The 16,604-nt window shown below is 45.5% G+C and overlaps 1 protein-coding gene across 4 annotated transcripts in view; it reads right to left on the reverse strand.

The window, feature by feature from the left end:
* Positions 1-16,604, reverse strand: part of ZNF319 (zinc finger protein 319) — a 158,370-nt gene that overhangs the window by 52,585 nt on the left and 89,181 nt on the right. For 3 of the 4 annotated variants that reach the window (XM_085636804.1, XM_085636805.1, XM_085636803.1), the window contains exon 2: positions 4,595-11,027. The exons of the other annotated variant lie outside the window; for it this stretch is intronic. In XM_085636804.1, coding sequence (XP_085492930.1) covers positions 8,719-10,797 — 2,079 coding nt within the window. In that variant the 5' untranslated portion in view covers positions 10,798-11,027 and the 3' untranslated portion in view covers positions 4,595-8,718. Of the gene's footprint in view, positions 1-4,594; positions 11,028-16,604 lie in introns of those variants that run through there. 4 annotated transcript variants of the gene reach the window in all.

Consider the following 16,604-nt stretch of genomic DNA (forward strand, 5'->3'; position numbering starts at 1 on the left):
TGACTGGCGCCCACCAAAAAGAACTGACATCAGCACGCTGGGCTGACACCTACATAGACACCAGATGTCACTTCCAGCACAGACGACGCCACGCAGAACCCAATGATACCACCTACCGGCACGCAGGGGTACTGCTCAAGAAAAATTTCTGGATCAAGTCTGACGCTTAGGGGTTCATTCTAAAGTAAGGAATTTGCAGCTAGAAGTCGCTATCAGATAGCTGACTTACTGCCATTTGCAAATGAAAACAGAGTTGGGATATACAATATAGGCACTCCAGCGCTCACCGTTTGGCAATGCGGGGAGAGGGGCAAACCTACTTCCAGCCCCTACCACTGCCAACACAGAGACATTAAATACACCCACCCTGCCACTGGGTATGGTAAGGAGTCTGAAAGCCCTAAGGGCTCACTCCTCTACTGACAAGGCAGAATGTGACTAGGAAATCCACACCAACTACATTTTTTTTCCTTCCCAATGTTTGCAGAGAAAAAAGAAAGGCTTTACCAAAGGCCAACAGATGTAAAACGTAAATGTTTTGTACTCTGCAAACGCAAGGACAACAATAAAAATTGTTTACAGACACTTGGAGCAACTTAAAAAAATATTATGATGCCATTAGGCATCTGAGGAAGGAGGAGAGGGACTTTCTTTAGACGAGCCAGAGCTTTTACTGATACATTGAGCTGTAAATGACTGACTGTAGCTAATGTTAGGTAGATGTCAAAAGGTGTGGAGTGAGGCCTGCAGTATCTGATGTAAGGGAAAGGAGTCCTGTAAAGGAGCACAGATTGTGATCTCTCTTCCTGATCTCTGTAAGAAGGGGTAATAAGTAGTTGGGTGCAGCCTGCTCACACATCTTCATACTTTTGCAGGTGGCACTCTACCTGGAGACAGTCCTGCTGGACAGAACAGCATTGCCGACAAAGGCCAGGTCTGCAAGTTGGCCTGGCCAAGACACATAAAAGGGGAACAGACCTAAACCGGTTATAAGGAAGCAGACCTGGCATACCCATCCTTTGTATGCAGCATCGATATAAGGATGGAAGCCCAAGACCTATAGTCATTCGTAGTCTCTTTTACCAAGCAGGGTGTACTCCACATGTACTCCGGGACTACTACGTAGGTAAGGGTTAGTGTAGCACTGACAGCCAACTCCCCAAAGAGAAGGGAACATTAAGTCCGATCTGAAGGAGGAGTCACTGGACTGTCCTGGGTGTCAAGACATCATGCCTGTAAGAAAGGAAGAACCAGCATTGCAGGAAGAGAAGCTCATAAAGGGACTGTCATAATTTACCCTGGTGTAGGGCCCATCCAACAGGCTCGATAAGCAAGGGCACAAAAGGAATCATGGTACGACCGGGCCATGTGACCTTCACGACTTATTCCATTGTTGCAACCAAGGCATCTGAAGCACCCAGCCAAGTAGTAGGCCAGAGTGAAGCTGAGATAAGCGCCTGTTGAAGACCTGTGTGCTCCTTTGTGAAAAACCAAGGTAGTTGCCTCGAATCACTACAAGTCGAAAATGGCATCTGACAACTGCCGCACTGAAGATCCAGCACCCATGGGTGGATGGCCACTGCGCTGAAGAAGAAGCACCAAGTACTCATTGTAGTGTCGGAGTGAGCTGCACTGTGAGTAAAGTACCCACCCAAGCATCAGAGTGAGCCACAACTCAGAGACAACTAGAAGAGAGATACCCATAGAAGCCTCTGCTCCTGCTGCGACCCTCTGAGTGACGTGCTACATGGAGGGCTGCCATGCAGCTCTCAAGAAGCCTGCCAAGTGCCACCTGGAAGTGTCCAGCAACAGGTGAGATTCAGATGTCACAGGGGGACAAATGATGCTACATGAACTGTGTGAGAGACTGAGCAAGCCTATGCTAGAGAGACTTAGTGCTAAGACCAAGTGGATGTACCACAAGTTGCACCTACAGACTGTACCTCAAACTCTGAACCTGAGGGGGCATGAGACCCAGCGAAGGGGGAACCCATGAAGGGAAAGGTGAGAGCATAATTGGATTAGATGGCAGGGCCACTCAAAGCACACAGACCCACACCTGTGAATTGGGTATTTGTGCATTATTGAGTGTATAGTGGAATTCTGTGTTTTCTCTGTAATAAAGTACTTGGTTTTTTACAAAGAGAAACACTATCTGGGACTCGGACCTTATTGTGCTGCTGGGGTTGTGGTATTGAGAAGCCTGTGACTACTCGCCTCACTAGCATGGAGAGTCACGTGTGGGAAGGATTGAACTTGGCCTAGTTTGCAAAGTCATAGTAAGACCAGCACTAGACAGCACTGGCAAATGGCCTCAACTGCTGCGGTTGTAGCCCAGTAGCCCCTGCCTCTCCCTAGGCCTCCTGAACAGAGACTAACTGCACCCCCACACATCACTTACTGACATTCAGTCCCTGCACGCACATAGGTACAACACTCACCCTGCACTCATACAGACACACCCCGGTAACATTGTGATCAGGTCAGCACCTTCCGAGAGGTGAAGAAACGTGGCCCGGTGGAGGAACAGGAGACAGCAGGAAAAGAGGAGGCAACAGAGGCAGCATGATAGGTGTCCATTTCACACTCATAAGCACAGAAAGACAGCCCAGTGAGGAAGTAGAAGGACTGCGGTAAAGAAGACAATGGGGAAAGCATGATGGAAGCATGCAGGGGATCCAGAGGTGAAGAAGGGCAGCCAGGTAGAGAAGCAGGACAGCTGCAGGAGAAGAAATGGATAATGGGGAGACCATACATGGGGCCAACTGGGTTTCCAGAAAAGAAGCATGGCAGTGCGGCAGAGGACAAGGAAGATGGAATTAGAAAAAGGTGATAATGATAACAGTCTGACATCAGCCTGCTGGACAATGAGAAGGGTGCAGCTCAAGGGTGGACAATAGTGGTAGAAGGGAACAACGAGAGAAGCAACCAGTCGGTTGGCCACAAGTAGAGATAAAGGCCCAGAGGCGGATCAGGGGGATGGCGAGACAAGTCTGGGACAATGGGGACAGCATGATGGGGGTCAGGCAGACGAGAAGCTGATTGGCGGGAGAGAAATTGGAAAACAGGGGCAGCATGACTGGGGCATGACAGGCTTGCTGAAGTGGAGAAGGGTGGCCTAATAGAAGAGCAGAACACTGAAAGAAGAGAGGGTATAAAGGCAGGGCGGAGGTCAGAGTGGTGGGGGAAAGGACAACTAAAGATGCTTGAGACGAGGGACCTGGGCACACTGTTACTAGAACTAAGTTATACCTGGCTGTTGAGCCCTAGTTAGGGCAAAACTGGTCATATATTGCTACTGCGCTGATTCAGGGAGGATCTGATTTTCCAGATTGGGCTGGACTGATTGGATTGGAGACTGATTTGCATCAATCAAGCCTGATTTGCATATAGCTGGAACCAAACTAAGGTGGCATGGTGTGCAAAATTTGGATTGGGCCAGAGAAATTAACAGTGGCTGAGATTAATTCAAGCATACAATCCATCACTTTTTTGTATGCTTCAGGTTAAAAAATGCAATCATTTTTCTTAAGCACAGAACCTCTAGAAAATAAAAGATTCTACTCAAAGTAATTAACATGGAGGTCGAGGCCAAAACTACTCTCTGAGTGGAGGTCAATAGTATTGTGGCCCATGGTACCAGTAGTAAACGGACTCAATAGTCACAATGGAGACCAAGTAAATTCTGCCTGCTTTGGGACCATGAGAAAATGTACTGCACCCCTCTCGACCGATCAGCATTAATCTTGGAATTAAGGAAACAAACTGGATACAGCAATCGTCTGCATAATTTCAAGCAGATTCATCAAACAGAGCTAAAGTTACCAGGACATAATAAATCCCATGCAACTCTCAAATTAATTTTAACTACAGAATCTATATTAAGGGGTCAGTGATAGATACTCTGTAGTAATGGTTAAGTTAAGACTTGAATATAAAATGGCAAACATTATTTTAATGAACAAACTTCCCTTTAACTAATTATTTTTTCAAGGGGATATGAATCTATGCAGTATGAGGAGGCTGTGCTTGCAATCTTGACTATTATTAGTACTTGGATCTGATTCAGATAACATTTTCAATATTCTTCTGGGTGCTGAGAAATTTCAAGAATTTCAATCTGAAAGAGGTGAAGACATCAAAGACCAACAGGATAGTACATCATAAATCACAATAATCAACTTTTTTCTCTCACCTTTAAAGTATTGTACATTTTACTGTACAGTTTTGTAATGCAAACCCCAAGTGGAGAAACACCCCAAAAACACAACAAAAAAACACAATCTGACATCAGATTTCCAGCCCAGTAAGGCAACGTTTCATTTTCAACAGACTCACTCAATAGCGCGTGACTGAGATTTGAAGAAGGCTCAAAGTCTTCATGTTTAACTAGATCAGTTTTGCATCAGATAGGTTTTATAGTTACTATACAATTAGTTTGTAATTAAAGGATCTACAATATATTATGACCCAAGTTCTGAAAAATTATTTCAGGGTGATAATGAAAGCCAAACTATGGAATGTAAAACATTTGATAGCAATTTCATGCAGCCTGAATCTTTTTATTCACACGTGCTCCCAAAGAAAAGTAAGCTTTAAAAAAAACAGGTTATTTTATTTGGGTCGTGCTTGTATTCTTTTAAAGCTAGGGCAAAGCATTCAATGTATATCTCATTAGGAAAAAAAGCAAAAACACAGAATGGTTCCTCCACTCATTGTTCCATTTCTCACTTGCTCAGAAAACTGACATCTCAACTGTCCAGCACAAACACCAGCTTACTTAGAAACACTCCACATTATAGGAACTCATGCTTTCAGTCCAGCCCGGCCCTGACCCAACCCAATGCTATCAGCCCAACTCAAGTACCATGTCACACAGCTTCAGGGGGCTCAAACTGTGGATTTATATTAGGTGTAGAGCACCCTACATTGTAACTCTGGGTAGTTTATTACTTTAGAAATAAAGAGAAGTGCGACTTAACATTGTCATTGGACATTTAAGAAAACAGAACAGAGGAGGACACAGTGCCCCCTTTGTAAGAGGAGGACTGACCCTTTTCCTTTTTGGTTCTGTGCAAGGGAGCAAGAGTAGAAAAATCTTCGGATTTAAAAATCTCTGAATTTTTTCAGGCTAACGTGAGTAAAGTAATTCTTATATTCTAAGGGGATCTTGAAAGCCAGCACTGAAAGAGATTAACAGAAGTACGAGATCATAGGGACCTGGGCACCCACTCAGCTTGACAAAAACAAAAATGCACAATGGAGAGTGGAATCAATGTTAATGCAAGCAACAACATTTACACTGCTGGAAACAACTGGCCTGTAGCTTAAGTGGGAGCCCCAATAGTGGAGTCTGGAGGGCTGTACATATATCGTCCTTAAAAGAAACTCTGGGAAACTTTAATAGGAAGAGAGAACATCTAAACATGACCTCTGGAAAGGTGCTACCCCCCCCCCCTCCACCCACGCTATTACTCCCCCCCCCCCCCACACCCCCTCCCAGCTTTGTGGCTGGATACCACAAGAGCATGGAGGACAGAAAACTGGTTGTACTATACTGCAAACATTTTTTTATGTGACAAAAGCATTCTGCCACATCCCATCTGACATTTATACCCAGGCTCTCATATAAAAACACACTCTCTAGCAGCCACCTTACAAATTCAAATAAATACAAAGCAAACCAAGAGATCACAGCAAAACATATCTTTATCACTTGTCCCCTTCCTAACAAAAAGACTGTCCATTCAGATGAACAATCAATCCATACAGAAAAGAGAGACTTAGCCACAGACCCACATTTCGGACTAACCCAACTGTTGTGCAGAGACACCAAGAGTCTTGTACACACACATAAATTCTCATGTACACATATCAATGTAGTCACCGTACCACACTTGAAATGTTGCATGCCCAATTTTGAAGCTACAAAACCTCATGCAGTCTATGTGATACATACCATTCCAATGACTCTCGGTCCCGTATGCACAACAATTCTTAGTTATAGTTGCATGAAGACAATCAATCATACAGTATCTATCTCATCTCTAATCCAACAGCAGTCTTACAACCTGTACATAACTTATATACTCAACGTCTTGATGATACAATATGTCCACCAAAGTCCTACACATCACCATATATTATGCACCCAAACAAAAAGTTCAGTTACATAATTATGTATGTCAATCAAGTCACAGACCAATAAATGTATTGGTCAGTTTTCAATATAAATATCAACCTACAGTCACACTTCCAGCCATTTACAACTGTGCCTGACGCACCAACAAGTTACATGTGTGCAAAGATGTTTCCTACAACCGCCATTCCAACACAGCCAAATCCTCACCTGCACACTAATCCAAAGGCACATTTAAACATGTTAACTGCCTGTATAATAAAGATTCAATGCATTTAACAGTACAGTTAGACTGACACATTCATCATCTCAAAAGATCAGTCAAACACATACAGCTACTCACAGTAAAGTCCCATCATGCACATAATTTTATAGTATGACGTGAACCTTTGTTCTCGGCGTTCTCTGCCACAAGTGTACACAAATACATTTTTAAATTCCAATACATATACTTTTATCCACAGTCATAGTCCCAATACATATGACCATCCAAAACATTTTCAGCCTCAATTTCCATGCCTGTATGAGCTGCGATTTCATTCTTTTGTCTTGAAACTAAGCAACATGTAAGACAGACATAACTAACACATGAAACAAATAGTATCAGCAGTGAATTGAAACAAAAAAAGCGAGGAAAGTCAAAATATTTCACCTTGGAGTGTTCTCTACAAAAACACACAATGAAGGTCAGACGTAGGCAGTTGCTGGAAACCATAAGCATCAAGTGGAGGAAAAGAGTGTTTAACAATCAATCCTTAATGACAATGAAAACAGTGCAGAGCATAATGATTGAGGAGGCATACACCAATCTCTACCCATTGAATCATCCTCTTTAGCTAACAGGTTGATGATTCAAGTCACACAACATGGAGGATGCATTGGTGAAGTGCAAAATATGCTATGGGATTGGAAGCTTCCTATAGATCAACATCTCTGAGCGGCACAGTCAAATTACAGAATTTAATCTAGCTCTGAATTGTACAAAGTGTGGGCGCCATGTATATAATTTTGGTCTCTCACAGGGAAGTAAGTAGTCATCTCAGTGTCAAGACTTTCTTTTGGCAGTTCTCTTAGAAACCCCGTGAAGATCGCCTACTACTAAGGGCTCTCATTCATTAATACCCTGACTGTATGTAAATTAAAAGGAACTTTAATGATGCTTGTAGCTTGCTTCCAGCGAAGATCTGGTTTTAGAAGCAACAGACATTTAAAGAGGTGATTCTTAATGAACACTACCCTCTTTCCAAACCTTCATATAGTCTGATTTTCTTAGATGAAACAGTCTATGGATATGAAATGATATTGCAGAGACCAAAGGGCGGGTTTTAATCAGAAGAGAGTTATTAGAGTCCAAGGCATCAAGTGTGATAAAAGGACAACTGAAGAAGCTAGGACTACTTTTTAAGTATCCAGATCAACAAATCCTCTCAATGACTCATACTGGTCAACAATAACAAAGAGTGTGTTCTAGGTTGGGGTCTGTGCTATAATTTTTCAAAAGTCCCCCACATTACATCAACTGGAACTGACAGTATGGGCATCACAAGTGAGTTGACTAACAAAATACTCTAATAGAGTAATGTAGCCTTAACACATACATAGTTTCAAACAGATATTTAGTATAGATTTATATGTATATACACATACACATATACAAGTTAAATTAATCCAGAGTATAGTAAGGTGTTCCTACACAAGTCCTGATATGCTACAATGATTAGACTCTCTAAGTGCATGTGCCTTGCTACTATGGGTTGGTTTAAAAACCATAAAGGGCAAACAATGGGCTTCCAAGTTGAAGAGGGCATCAATTTTCCACATATTAACAAGATGTGATCTGATCACACATGACTGTCCAATGTGGTTATCGCCAAATCCTACAAGGACTTTTGACTTATGAAGCTTGGGCAAGTAGTCCATCCAAACTCCCTTCACTACCCATTAGAGACAAGCAAGTGAGCAGAGCGTAACACCAGTAATCGGACTTCAAAAGCTTACTTATTGTGACTCAATAATGTACTTTGATAACATGAAGAGATAGTTCTCTGGCATCTGCTAGCGATCTGTATTTCTAGGACAATGGGAAAACTGATTTCTACTAGCTCTTCCTGGAATGGTCTAGCTCTTATCTGCAATCTTGAAATGATACCTTCAATCCATTGCACAATAACAGTGGTCCCTTCTCACCGTACAAGAAACCTTGTAAAATACTCAATATCCCTCATACAATTCACACACTTCTCTCAGAATACAAAGGAAAGTGGTGTTCTGGGACCATTTGGTGAACCATACATCAGTGAGCCATGGTTTGCAACACCCAGTGACCATGAATGGATACTGTATTGCCCCCAATTCATGAACATGCTTCCCAAAGACAGCGAAACGTAACTTGGAGTACTCTTACAAATGGGGGTAGCTCTCAGGAAAAAGGCAGCTATTTCCCACAGAGGACCGCTCCATGCTCAATCAAGTGCTAATAATTCTATCACTGTATTTGGAGTGGGGTTTGGCTCCAAGATGGGCCTGGATGGCCTTTGTTTATCAGCTGCGAGTTGCTGATTTTTGGCGAGTGGGGGTGTTCATGGCAAACATGCTGCCACCTGGTAGGCGCCCTCTGCAGTGTGCTGCGCACTGTGCTCTTGAAGCAGTGCCAGATCTAGGAACCGCTCCCCACACCACATACACTTGAACTGCTGCTCCCGGGCATGCACACTATGGTGCTTGTTAAGGTGTTCCCGTTGCTTGAAGGCCTTCTCACACGAGGGGCACTTGTACGGCTTCTCCCCGGTGTGAACTCTCCGGTGCCGCTGCAGATCTGAGGCGTACTTAAAGCGCTTCTCACAGTCTGGGCACTTAAGAGGCTTCTCGCGGGCTGGGTCGCAGCGATGCTGCACAAACTCAGAAGAGGAAAAGAAGCGTCGCTCACACAGAGTACACTTCAGTGGTTTCTCTGCACAATGTGCTGACTGGTGTTTCTGCAAGGCTGAGGAACGTTTGTAAGACTTGTTGCATAGCGTGCACTTGAACGGCCGCTCAGCACTCTGGACACACTTGTGCCGCAGCAGCTCAGAGGACTGGTTGAAGCCCTTCTGACACACATTGCACTTAAAGAGGTTCTCAATGCCGTGGACATGCTGATGGTAGATAAGATGAGCAGGCTGAACAAAGCCTTTCTCACACAAGTTGCATTTAAAAGGCTCTTCCACCTTGTGGGTACGGCGGTGACGCATGAGGGCATACTGCTGCTTGAAGCTCATCTGGCAAAGGTCACACTTAAAGGGCCGCTCTTCGCTGTGTGTGCGTTCATGCTGGCGCAGATCAGAGGGTCGTTTGAAGGATTTCTGACACTCTCCGCAGCGGAACGGCCGTTCTCCTACTGGTGTGCATGGATGGTGTAACAACTCAGACGACTCTTTGAAGTGCAGTTCGCAGATGTTACAGCGGAAGAGGTGCTCACCGGAGTGCGCATACATGTGTCTCACTAGGTGAGAGCGGTGCTTGAAGGACTTCTCACACACTGTGCACTTGTAGGGCCGCTCAGAACTGTGTGTACGCTTATGGTGCACGAGGTGCGAGGACTGACTAAAGCTCTTTTCACACAGCGTACATTTGTATGGCCTTTCACCTGTGTGCACACGCTCGTGGCGTGAAAGCTCAGACAGATGCTTGAACGTCTTTTGGCAAATGGTGCAGCTGTAGGGTTTCTCCGAGGCCTCAGGGGGCACGAGTGGAGGTGGTGGTGATTCGTCCTCTGGGGTTTTGTAGGTCTTTTCACAAATGGAGCACTTCATTGCAGCCCCATTATGGACATTATGATGCTGGGCGAGAGATGTGAGCAGTGAAAAACCCATTTTGCACACTCCACACACAAAGGGTTTCTGCTCCACTTGCACACACTGGTGCTCCAAAAGGTCTGTGGCCTGGTGGAATATTTTCAGACACTGGGTACACTGAAATGATCTGTCATGGCTGGTCAAGCACTGGTGTTCATGTGGGTTTGAAAGATGGGTTAGGTCGTGGCCGCACAAACTGCATTTGTGCACAGGCTCTGCCGCAGTCAGTGGTGGGTGCTGGTGGTGCTGTAAGTTGGGGTCTGGCTGAAGAAGGATGCCATAGACTGCACAGCCCAATGGATTCTCCACAATATTCGGTGGAAGAGAGTGCTCCCCAAGTGCTGCCAACACCCCAACATGATGCTGTTGCTGAGGTGGATGTTGCTGCTGAGTTGGATGCTGTTGCTGCTGTTGGGATGGATGCTGGGGCTGCTGTTGGGATGGGTGTTGTGCTTGCTGTGGATGATGCTCCGGCTGCTGTTGTGGTGGATGCTGTGGCTGCTGTTGGGAAGGTAGCTGTGCCTGCTGTTGGGAAGGTAGCTGTGCCTGCTGTTGGGACAAAAGCTGTGCCTGCTGTTGGGACGAATGCTGCGGTTGCTGCTGTGCCGGATGCTGCGGCTGCTGTTGAGGCGGAAGCTGCGGCTGCTGTTGAGGCGGAAGCTGCGGCTGCTGTTGAGGCGGAAGTTGCGGCTGCTGTTGAGGCGGAAGCTGCGGCTGCTGTTGAGGCGGAAGCTGCGGCTGCTGTTGAGGCGGATGCTGCTGCTGTTGGGATGGATGCTGGTGCTGCGATGGAGGCTGCTGCTGTGGCAGCCAACCTTCCGACATGCTTGTGAAAAAGAAACACGTTTTGCTTGATGCTGGTTACAACCTTGTGCAGGAAGGATAACAAACAGCAAGTAGGGCCTCTGATTTAAAGTGAATGTAAAGTGGGATGCCTTCTATGTCAATCTTTCATCTTTTCGAAATCATGGGACTACGAATAGTGCACAACTGCATAACCGTTCAACTTCAGTTCCCAAGGTAAGTGCCAATTACAGATGACTCCTTGGGAAATCCTGGAATACAGAAAGAAAATACATTTAGCTCTCAGTTATATATATATAAATATATATATTATAGATCAACTAGCAGCACAAAAGAGTAACACATATTCACATTAGTGACTCAAGTTTAGCAACCAAATATAAACCCTCTGCAAGCCCATACAACACTTTTCCATCCTCCAATGACCTTCCAGTGGTTAGGTAATAGAACGAAGTAAAACAAATGAAGAAAAAAGGATTTCTGTAAGTTTAAGTGTATGTGTGGCCCTGTCTATGCCAAGTCTTGTCTGACTCCCTTCAAACAAACATAACCATGTTTGGACAGAGTTTCCACAGTATGGCCAGTAAAAGACACGCTGCTTTGCCCTGTGTCTTTTTCCAAACTGAATCCATTTTTGCTTAATAATCATGCAAGTCTCCACTATATTTACTGAATAAAGAGTCCTTAGCCTAGCTCACAGGTCAATGGGGGACACTTAAAATACGGCCTCTATCTTAAAGAGTGGTTACTGCCCTCTCCACCATGTCTGTTGCAGACTGATCGTTTAACACCACAATTAGAAGTACGGAGTCAATCTTTTACAACCGGTGTCCTTCGGCAGGAGATTCCCACTGTTGTCTTCCATGTAAAAGGTATGTTAGATCTGCTTTTACTGGAGTACCAGACCTCCAAATGTCAGGGACAACAAGGGAAAATGAATGTACACAACTGTGTATGTGTATGGATGAATGCAAGGTCTTTGTGCATGTCTGGCTATGTGCTTGGTGACCTTCAGATGTGTCTGACATTCAAACACTGTTAACCTTGTAATCCAAGTTTTTCCAAAACCCTTCCTTTCTGCCTCTTAGTGAAGTTGCTCTTGTAGGTGGGAGAGGTTGCCTCTATAGCCGATGAAGTACCTGTAACGTCCCTGCCTGAGTGTTACCATCCCTGTCCCCAAATCTTTCTACAGCGATCTGTTGCTCTGAGCAATCAGACCCAGTGTATGGGGTCTGATTCTCATTTTGCCTGTCCATTTGAATTTGGATTATTACATTGGAAGAGCCTGTCAAGATTCAAAGGTTACAGATGTCCCTATCAGTCAGGAATGACCATAAGTACCCGCCTCCTTCGCCACTTTCTTGACTGATGTTGTTTGATCATCCAAGGAGGAGCTACATACCAGTGTCGCTTGCAAGAGCCTGTGATCTTGGGATATCACTCTGCTAACCAATATCTCCCTTGCCAGTGTGTGGCAGAGCCTGGATTAGAGACGAAGAACTGCTGTGATTGTCTACAGTGAGAACAGGCTGCTACATTTGGAGAAGACCACAGACTGTGCTTTTCAGGAACAGTGCGAACCTGCTTCGAGTTCCAGAACCCATCTGACTAAATAGTACCAGTGAGAGCGTTCATGGCACTGTGCCAGGTTCAAAACTCGAGGTCCTCCATCAGCCAGCTGCTGGAGGATCCACCTCAAATGGATCACCCAGGGACCAGGGCAAAAGAGGTTACCCTTCTGCTGCTGTTGTGGATGAAAATCATTTGTCTCTGACAAGAAGTTATTTATGGTCGGTTACCCTCTTTCTGGTGGCTACTGTAACCACAAATTAATTCTTTTAGAATATCCCATAGGTGCCAGACTTGATCCAGAGACTTTTATTTCAGAAATCACAAGTGACGCTGGTAGATGATGTTTTGTGAGAATGCGTGGACTCCAGCCCACACTGGAAGGACAGAACAGAGGCACTAATAGGTAAGCATCACCCCTGTGTGCTGACAACAGTTTCTTGAATTTTCCTTTTGTGTGCCCTCAGATGCAGAGTGCAAAACAACTGTTGGTAACAGTGTGCCCATCTTCAACCTCGGAACCTTCAAAAGGTATTAAATCCACTCCATAGAACAGGGAAGTGGGAGGGCAGTGTGAATTTTGGAGTGAGATACAGACTTCACCAGAAGGAGCATTACAGGAGGTATGCAATTTGTTCTTCTAATGGATACTTCCATTACCAAATGCATGGAATTTGTTCTTCTAAAGGATACTTCCAACTACAGATTCCTCACCTTTAGAACAGATACTACAGGAATGTGTCCCAAAAGTCAAGGGTCTGAGAAGTGACTCAAATGAAACGTTCTGTATAACCAAGAGGGAGAAGTGCCATTCAAACCAGACCTGGATCCCTCGGCAGTAGTGCCTTCTAAACATGTACAGAGACTAGCACATCGCAGACTGGCTGATTCAGGCCCCCTCATGCAAAGGGGAGTCACACCAGACTCTGCAATGATGGAATGACCCTCAGACCATCAGAAGGCTGTTTTCTTGGACAGTGTGTAGTAGATCTTGATGCTGAGGGCCATCTACCTCGAAAGGGTCCTCTTCCGCAGACTTCCCTTTTTTTGCTTCAGAAAACCCTAAAACATGCTGACCGCCCACTCATTTGACCATGGTACGATCAATGTTAAAACCAAACGCCTTTATGGAACCAACTGATAGAGCGTCTTCTCCTCCAGGGAGTCCCCAAAGGTATGGCAGAGGTTAAAGTAGAGAATACCTGACTCTCAATTTAGAGGTAGCTGGGCTGAGCAGTAAGGCTTATCAGAGGGTAGCGTGAATGCATTTGTTGTACACACCCATACGAGCAACACTCAATGACTAACACCAGACCAATGTTTTGTAATTACCTTAGTTACTTTTATTTCAGGAACCAAGTTGAACTCAGTTACAGGCAGGTAATACTTTCAAAAAGGCAGTAGGAATACTTTATGGTCTTGGAATTACTCTGGTATTGTCGACTCGAAACAGTTGGAACTGGTACAAGAAAGACAGTTGCAGGTAATCGTTAGAATGCAATGCAATCCTAAGGAAGGAAAACAGTGTTATGAATGAGCGGATAAGTACATGACTTACATTGCCAGTCTTCAATGGTTAGTCCTACCCAGGGCAAGGGGCAGTTTTAGCTAGGCACTGCACCACCAAAGGCACTAGGACAGCTGGGTGCAAAGTTCGGTAGCAACGCCGCGCAGTCCATACCGGCAATTGTGTTCCGCTCTCGGAGTCAGCGAAGGCCAATAGGGATAAATGGGACTCGGTAGGCTGCCAACGCCGGGACCGTCGCAGTAGTCATCAGCGAGACACTATTGATCGAAGGGAGGCACCACCAGTTCAGCAGTTGCGGTTGTGGGGATGGGGATGGTGATGCGCAGGGGATGGTAGAGTTCCACCGAGGTTGGGCCATCTCGGAAAGGCTGCGGTCAAGCAGGCGGGCCAGGAGGAGGCCGAGAGGGCCACTTGGAGAAGGGTACAGGCTCTCTGGAACAGAGCTGTGCTCAGCTTGGGTCTAGAGGGTCCCTCTAGATCATGGAGGACATCCAGCTGTGGGGCATTCTTCTGGCTGGGAAGAGTGGCATCGCCACAAGTGTCGGTCCTCTACCGCTTGCGGTCTTGTGGTTCCTTTTATAGTAATTTGTCATGTCAAAACAAGGGTTGGTCCTCAACTACTGCGGTCTTTGTACCGGCGGATGCAGGGCAGTCGCTTCTCTAGCCCAAAGAGGTTCTTGGGGATTTTAAATACTAAATTTAGGTTTGTTGCTGAGGTCGGGGCAGTAGCCAATGGCTACTGTCCCCTAGGGTGACTACACCCTTTTGAGGAGAAGGGCAAATCCCTGATCCTTTTGGGCATAATTCTCCAACTCAAGATAGAGAATTTCTAAGAGAGGGGTTCACCTCAGATCCTGGCGACCCTAGGGGTGTGCCAGGCTAAGGTAGACACTCCTACTCTGGTTACTAATTTTCCCGCCTGTCGTGCTGTCAAAAGTGGGGTTTGGGTAGGGGTGTGGGAATCTCCACTAGTTGGAGCTGTCCAAATCAGCACATCAGAAGGTGAGCGCCTTTGAGGCTCACCGCCAACTGTTGCTGTTCCTGCCAGGGGGAGGTGTGAAGCACCTCCACCTAGAGCTGGCTTTGTTTCTGAGATCCTTGAGCACAAAGGCTCTCAGTTCATCAGAAACCTCGCTGGTGGAGGATGGCTGGTGGGGAACGGTCAGCCAGTACACTATAGGTCGGTAGTTTTTCAGGAGGCACTCTAAGATGCCCTTTGAGTGCATTTTATAATAAATCCAATACTGGCATCAGTGTGGGTTTATTATGCTTAGACGTTTGATACCAAACTTCTCAGTCTTCAGTATAGTCACCACGGAGCTGTGGAGTTCCTGTTGACAAGCTCCCAGACCATGTACTCAAGATAGATTTACTGCATTTACAATGTCTGCGAATGGCACAGACACTTTAGGGGCACATTGTTAAAGCAGCTATACCCTCACCTGTGGTATGATGCACCCTGCCTTAGGGCTGTGAGACCAGCTAGAGGGGTTACTTACCCATGACAAAGGCAGTGTTGGTGGGCATGGCACACACGGATGTGTGCCATGCCGACTCTTCACTTTGGTCTGCACCTGAACACGCTGCCTGCAATGGTAGTGTGTGGGTATTAAGGTGCGGGGTCTCCAAAGGTGGTATAATCCATGCTGCAGCCCTCAGAGGCCCTATCTGGTCACAAGGCCCTTGGTAACAGGGGTACCTTTTACAAGGGAATTGCACGTGTCATATAGGTGTGCCAATTGTGGAAACAATGGTCCAGTTTTGGGAAACAACACGGGTGCTGGGGCCTGGTTAGCAGGGTCCCAGCGCACACTCAGTCAAATTGGCATCAGGTATCTGGCAAAAAGTTATTTTCCTACAAGAAGGGAGTCACAACCTAAGGCAAAATGCCACCAAGTCCTCAGCAACAATTTCTCTAGGAAGGTTGTGGTGTAGGGCAGCTCCACTGAAAGTAACTGTAGTTCACTCATGTGAGCTAACAACCACAATGAAGAAGCCAGTTTTTGGAGTCCAGTGACCGTGAACACTATGAATATAGTCAAAGGGTGTACACACAAAAAATGTCATGACCAAGTTAAAGTCCCACAGGGTATTCCATACGGTTTGGGAGTGAACAATGTAATAAACTGCATCACAACTGGTGATTTAAACAAGGGCAGTTGGTCCGGCAACATACAAAGACCAAAAGGCCTGACTAAAAACCTGTTACAGTGCTCACTTTAAGGCATTGAAACAAAACAAACAAAAGGACTTCCTACGGTTTCACTTGTATTGGGTCAGTATCCCAGGCACAGCACCAAATTACAGATGTGAAAAGCAGGGTGTAACACTTTTGGAAGATCAGTAAGACCCATTTCTCAGATGTGGTGGATGGCCAACTTGGAAGGAAATACTGAATGATGTATTCCACCAGTCTGGTGTGAGCCCTGAGAAAAAATAAAGTTGTTTGGCAACTGTTGTAGCAGGGTAAAAGGAGTTAGGGCTCTGTACAAGCTGGCCAGCGCGATGTCTGCTTGCTCTGCATTCGAGGCCTCGAAAAGATTGGTATGTTTGCTACATAATTGGCTGACAAGATAGTCATTACCTACAGGCTCACCCCTACATGAAAGCCTTAAACTTGCAGAAGGGATGGGGAAAATGCTTTGCTGGAGCCAATAAACCCAAGCAACGTTTTGTGGCACTACTATTTTTAAACCATTTGAGCTCAGAGTCCACCGTCTCTAAAAACACA

This window comes from Triturus cristatus, chromosome 12, assembly GCF_964204655.1.
Source record: "Triturus cristatus chromosome 12, aTriCri1.1, whole genome shotgun sequence".
Taxonomy (NCBI): domain Eukaryota; kingdom Metazoa; phylum Chordata; class Amphibia; order Caudata; family Salamandridae; genus Triturus; species Triturus cristatus.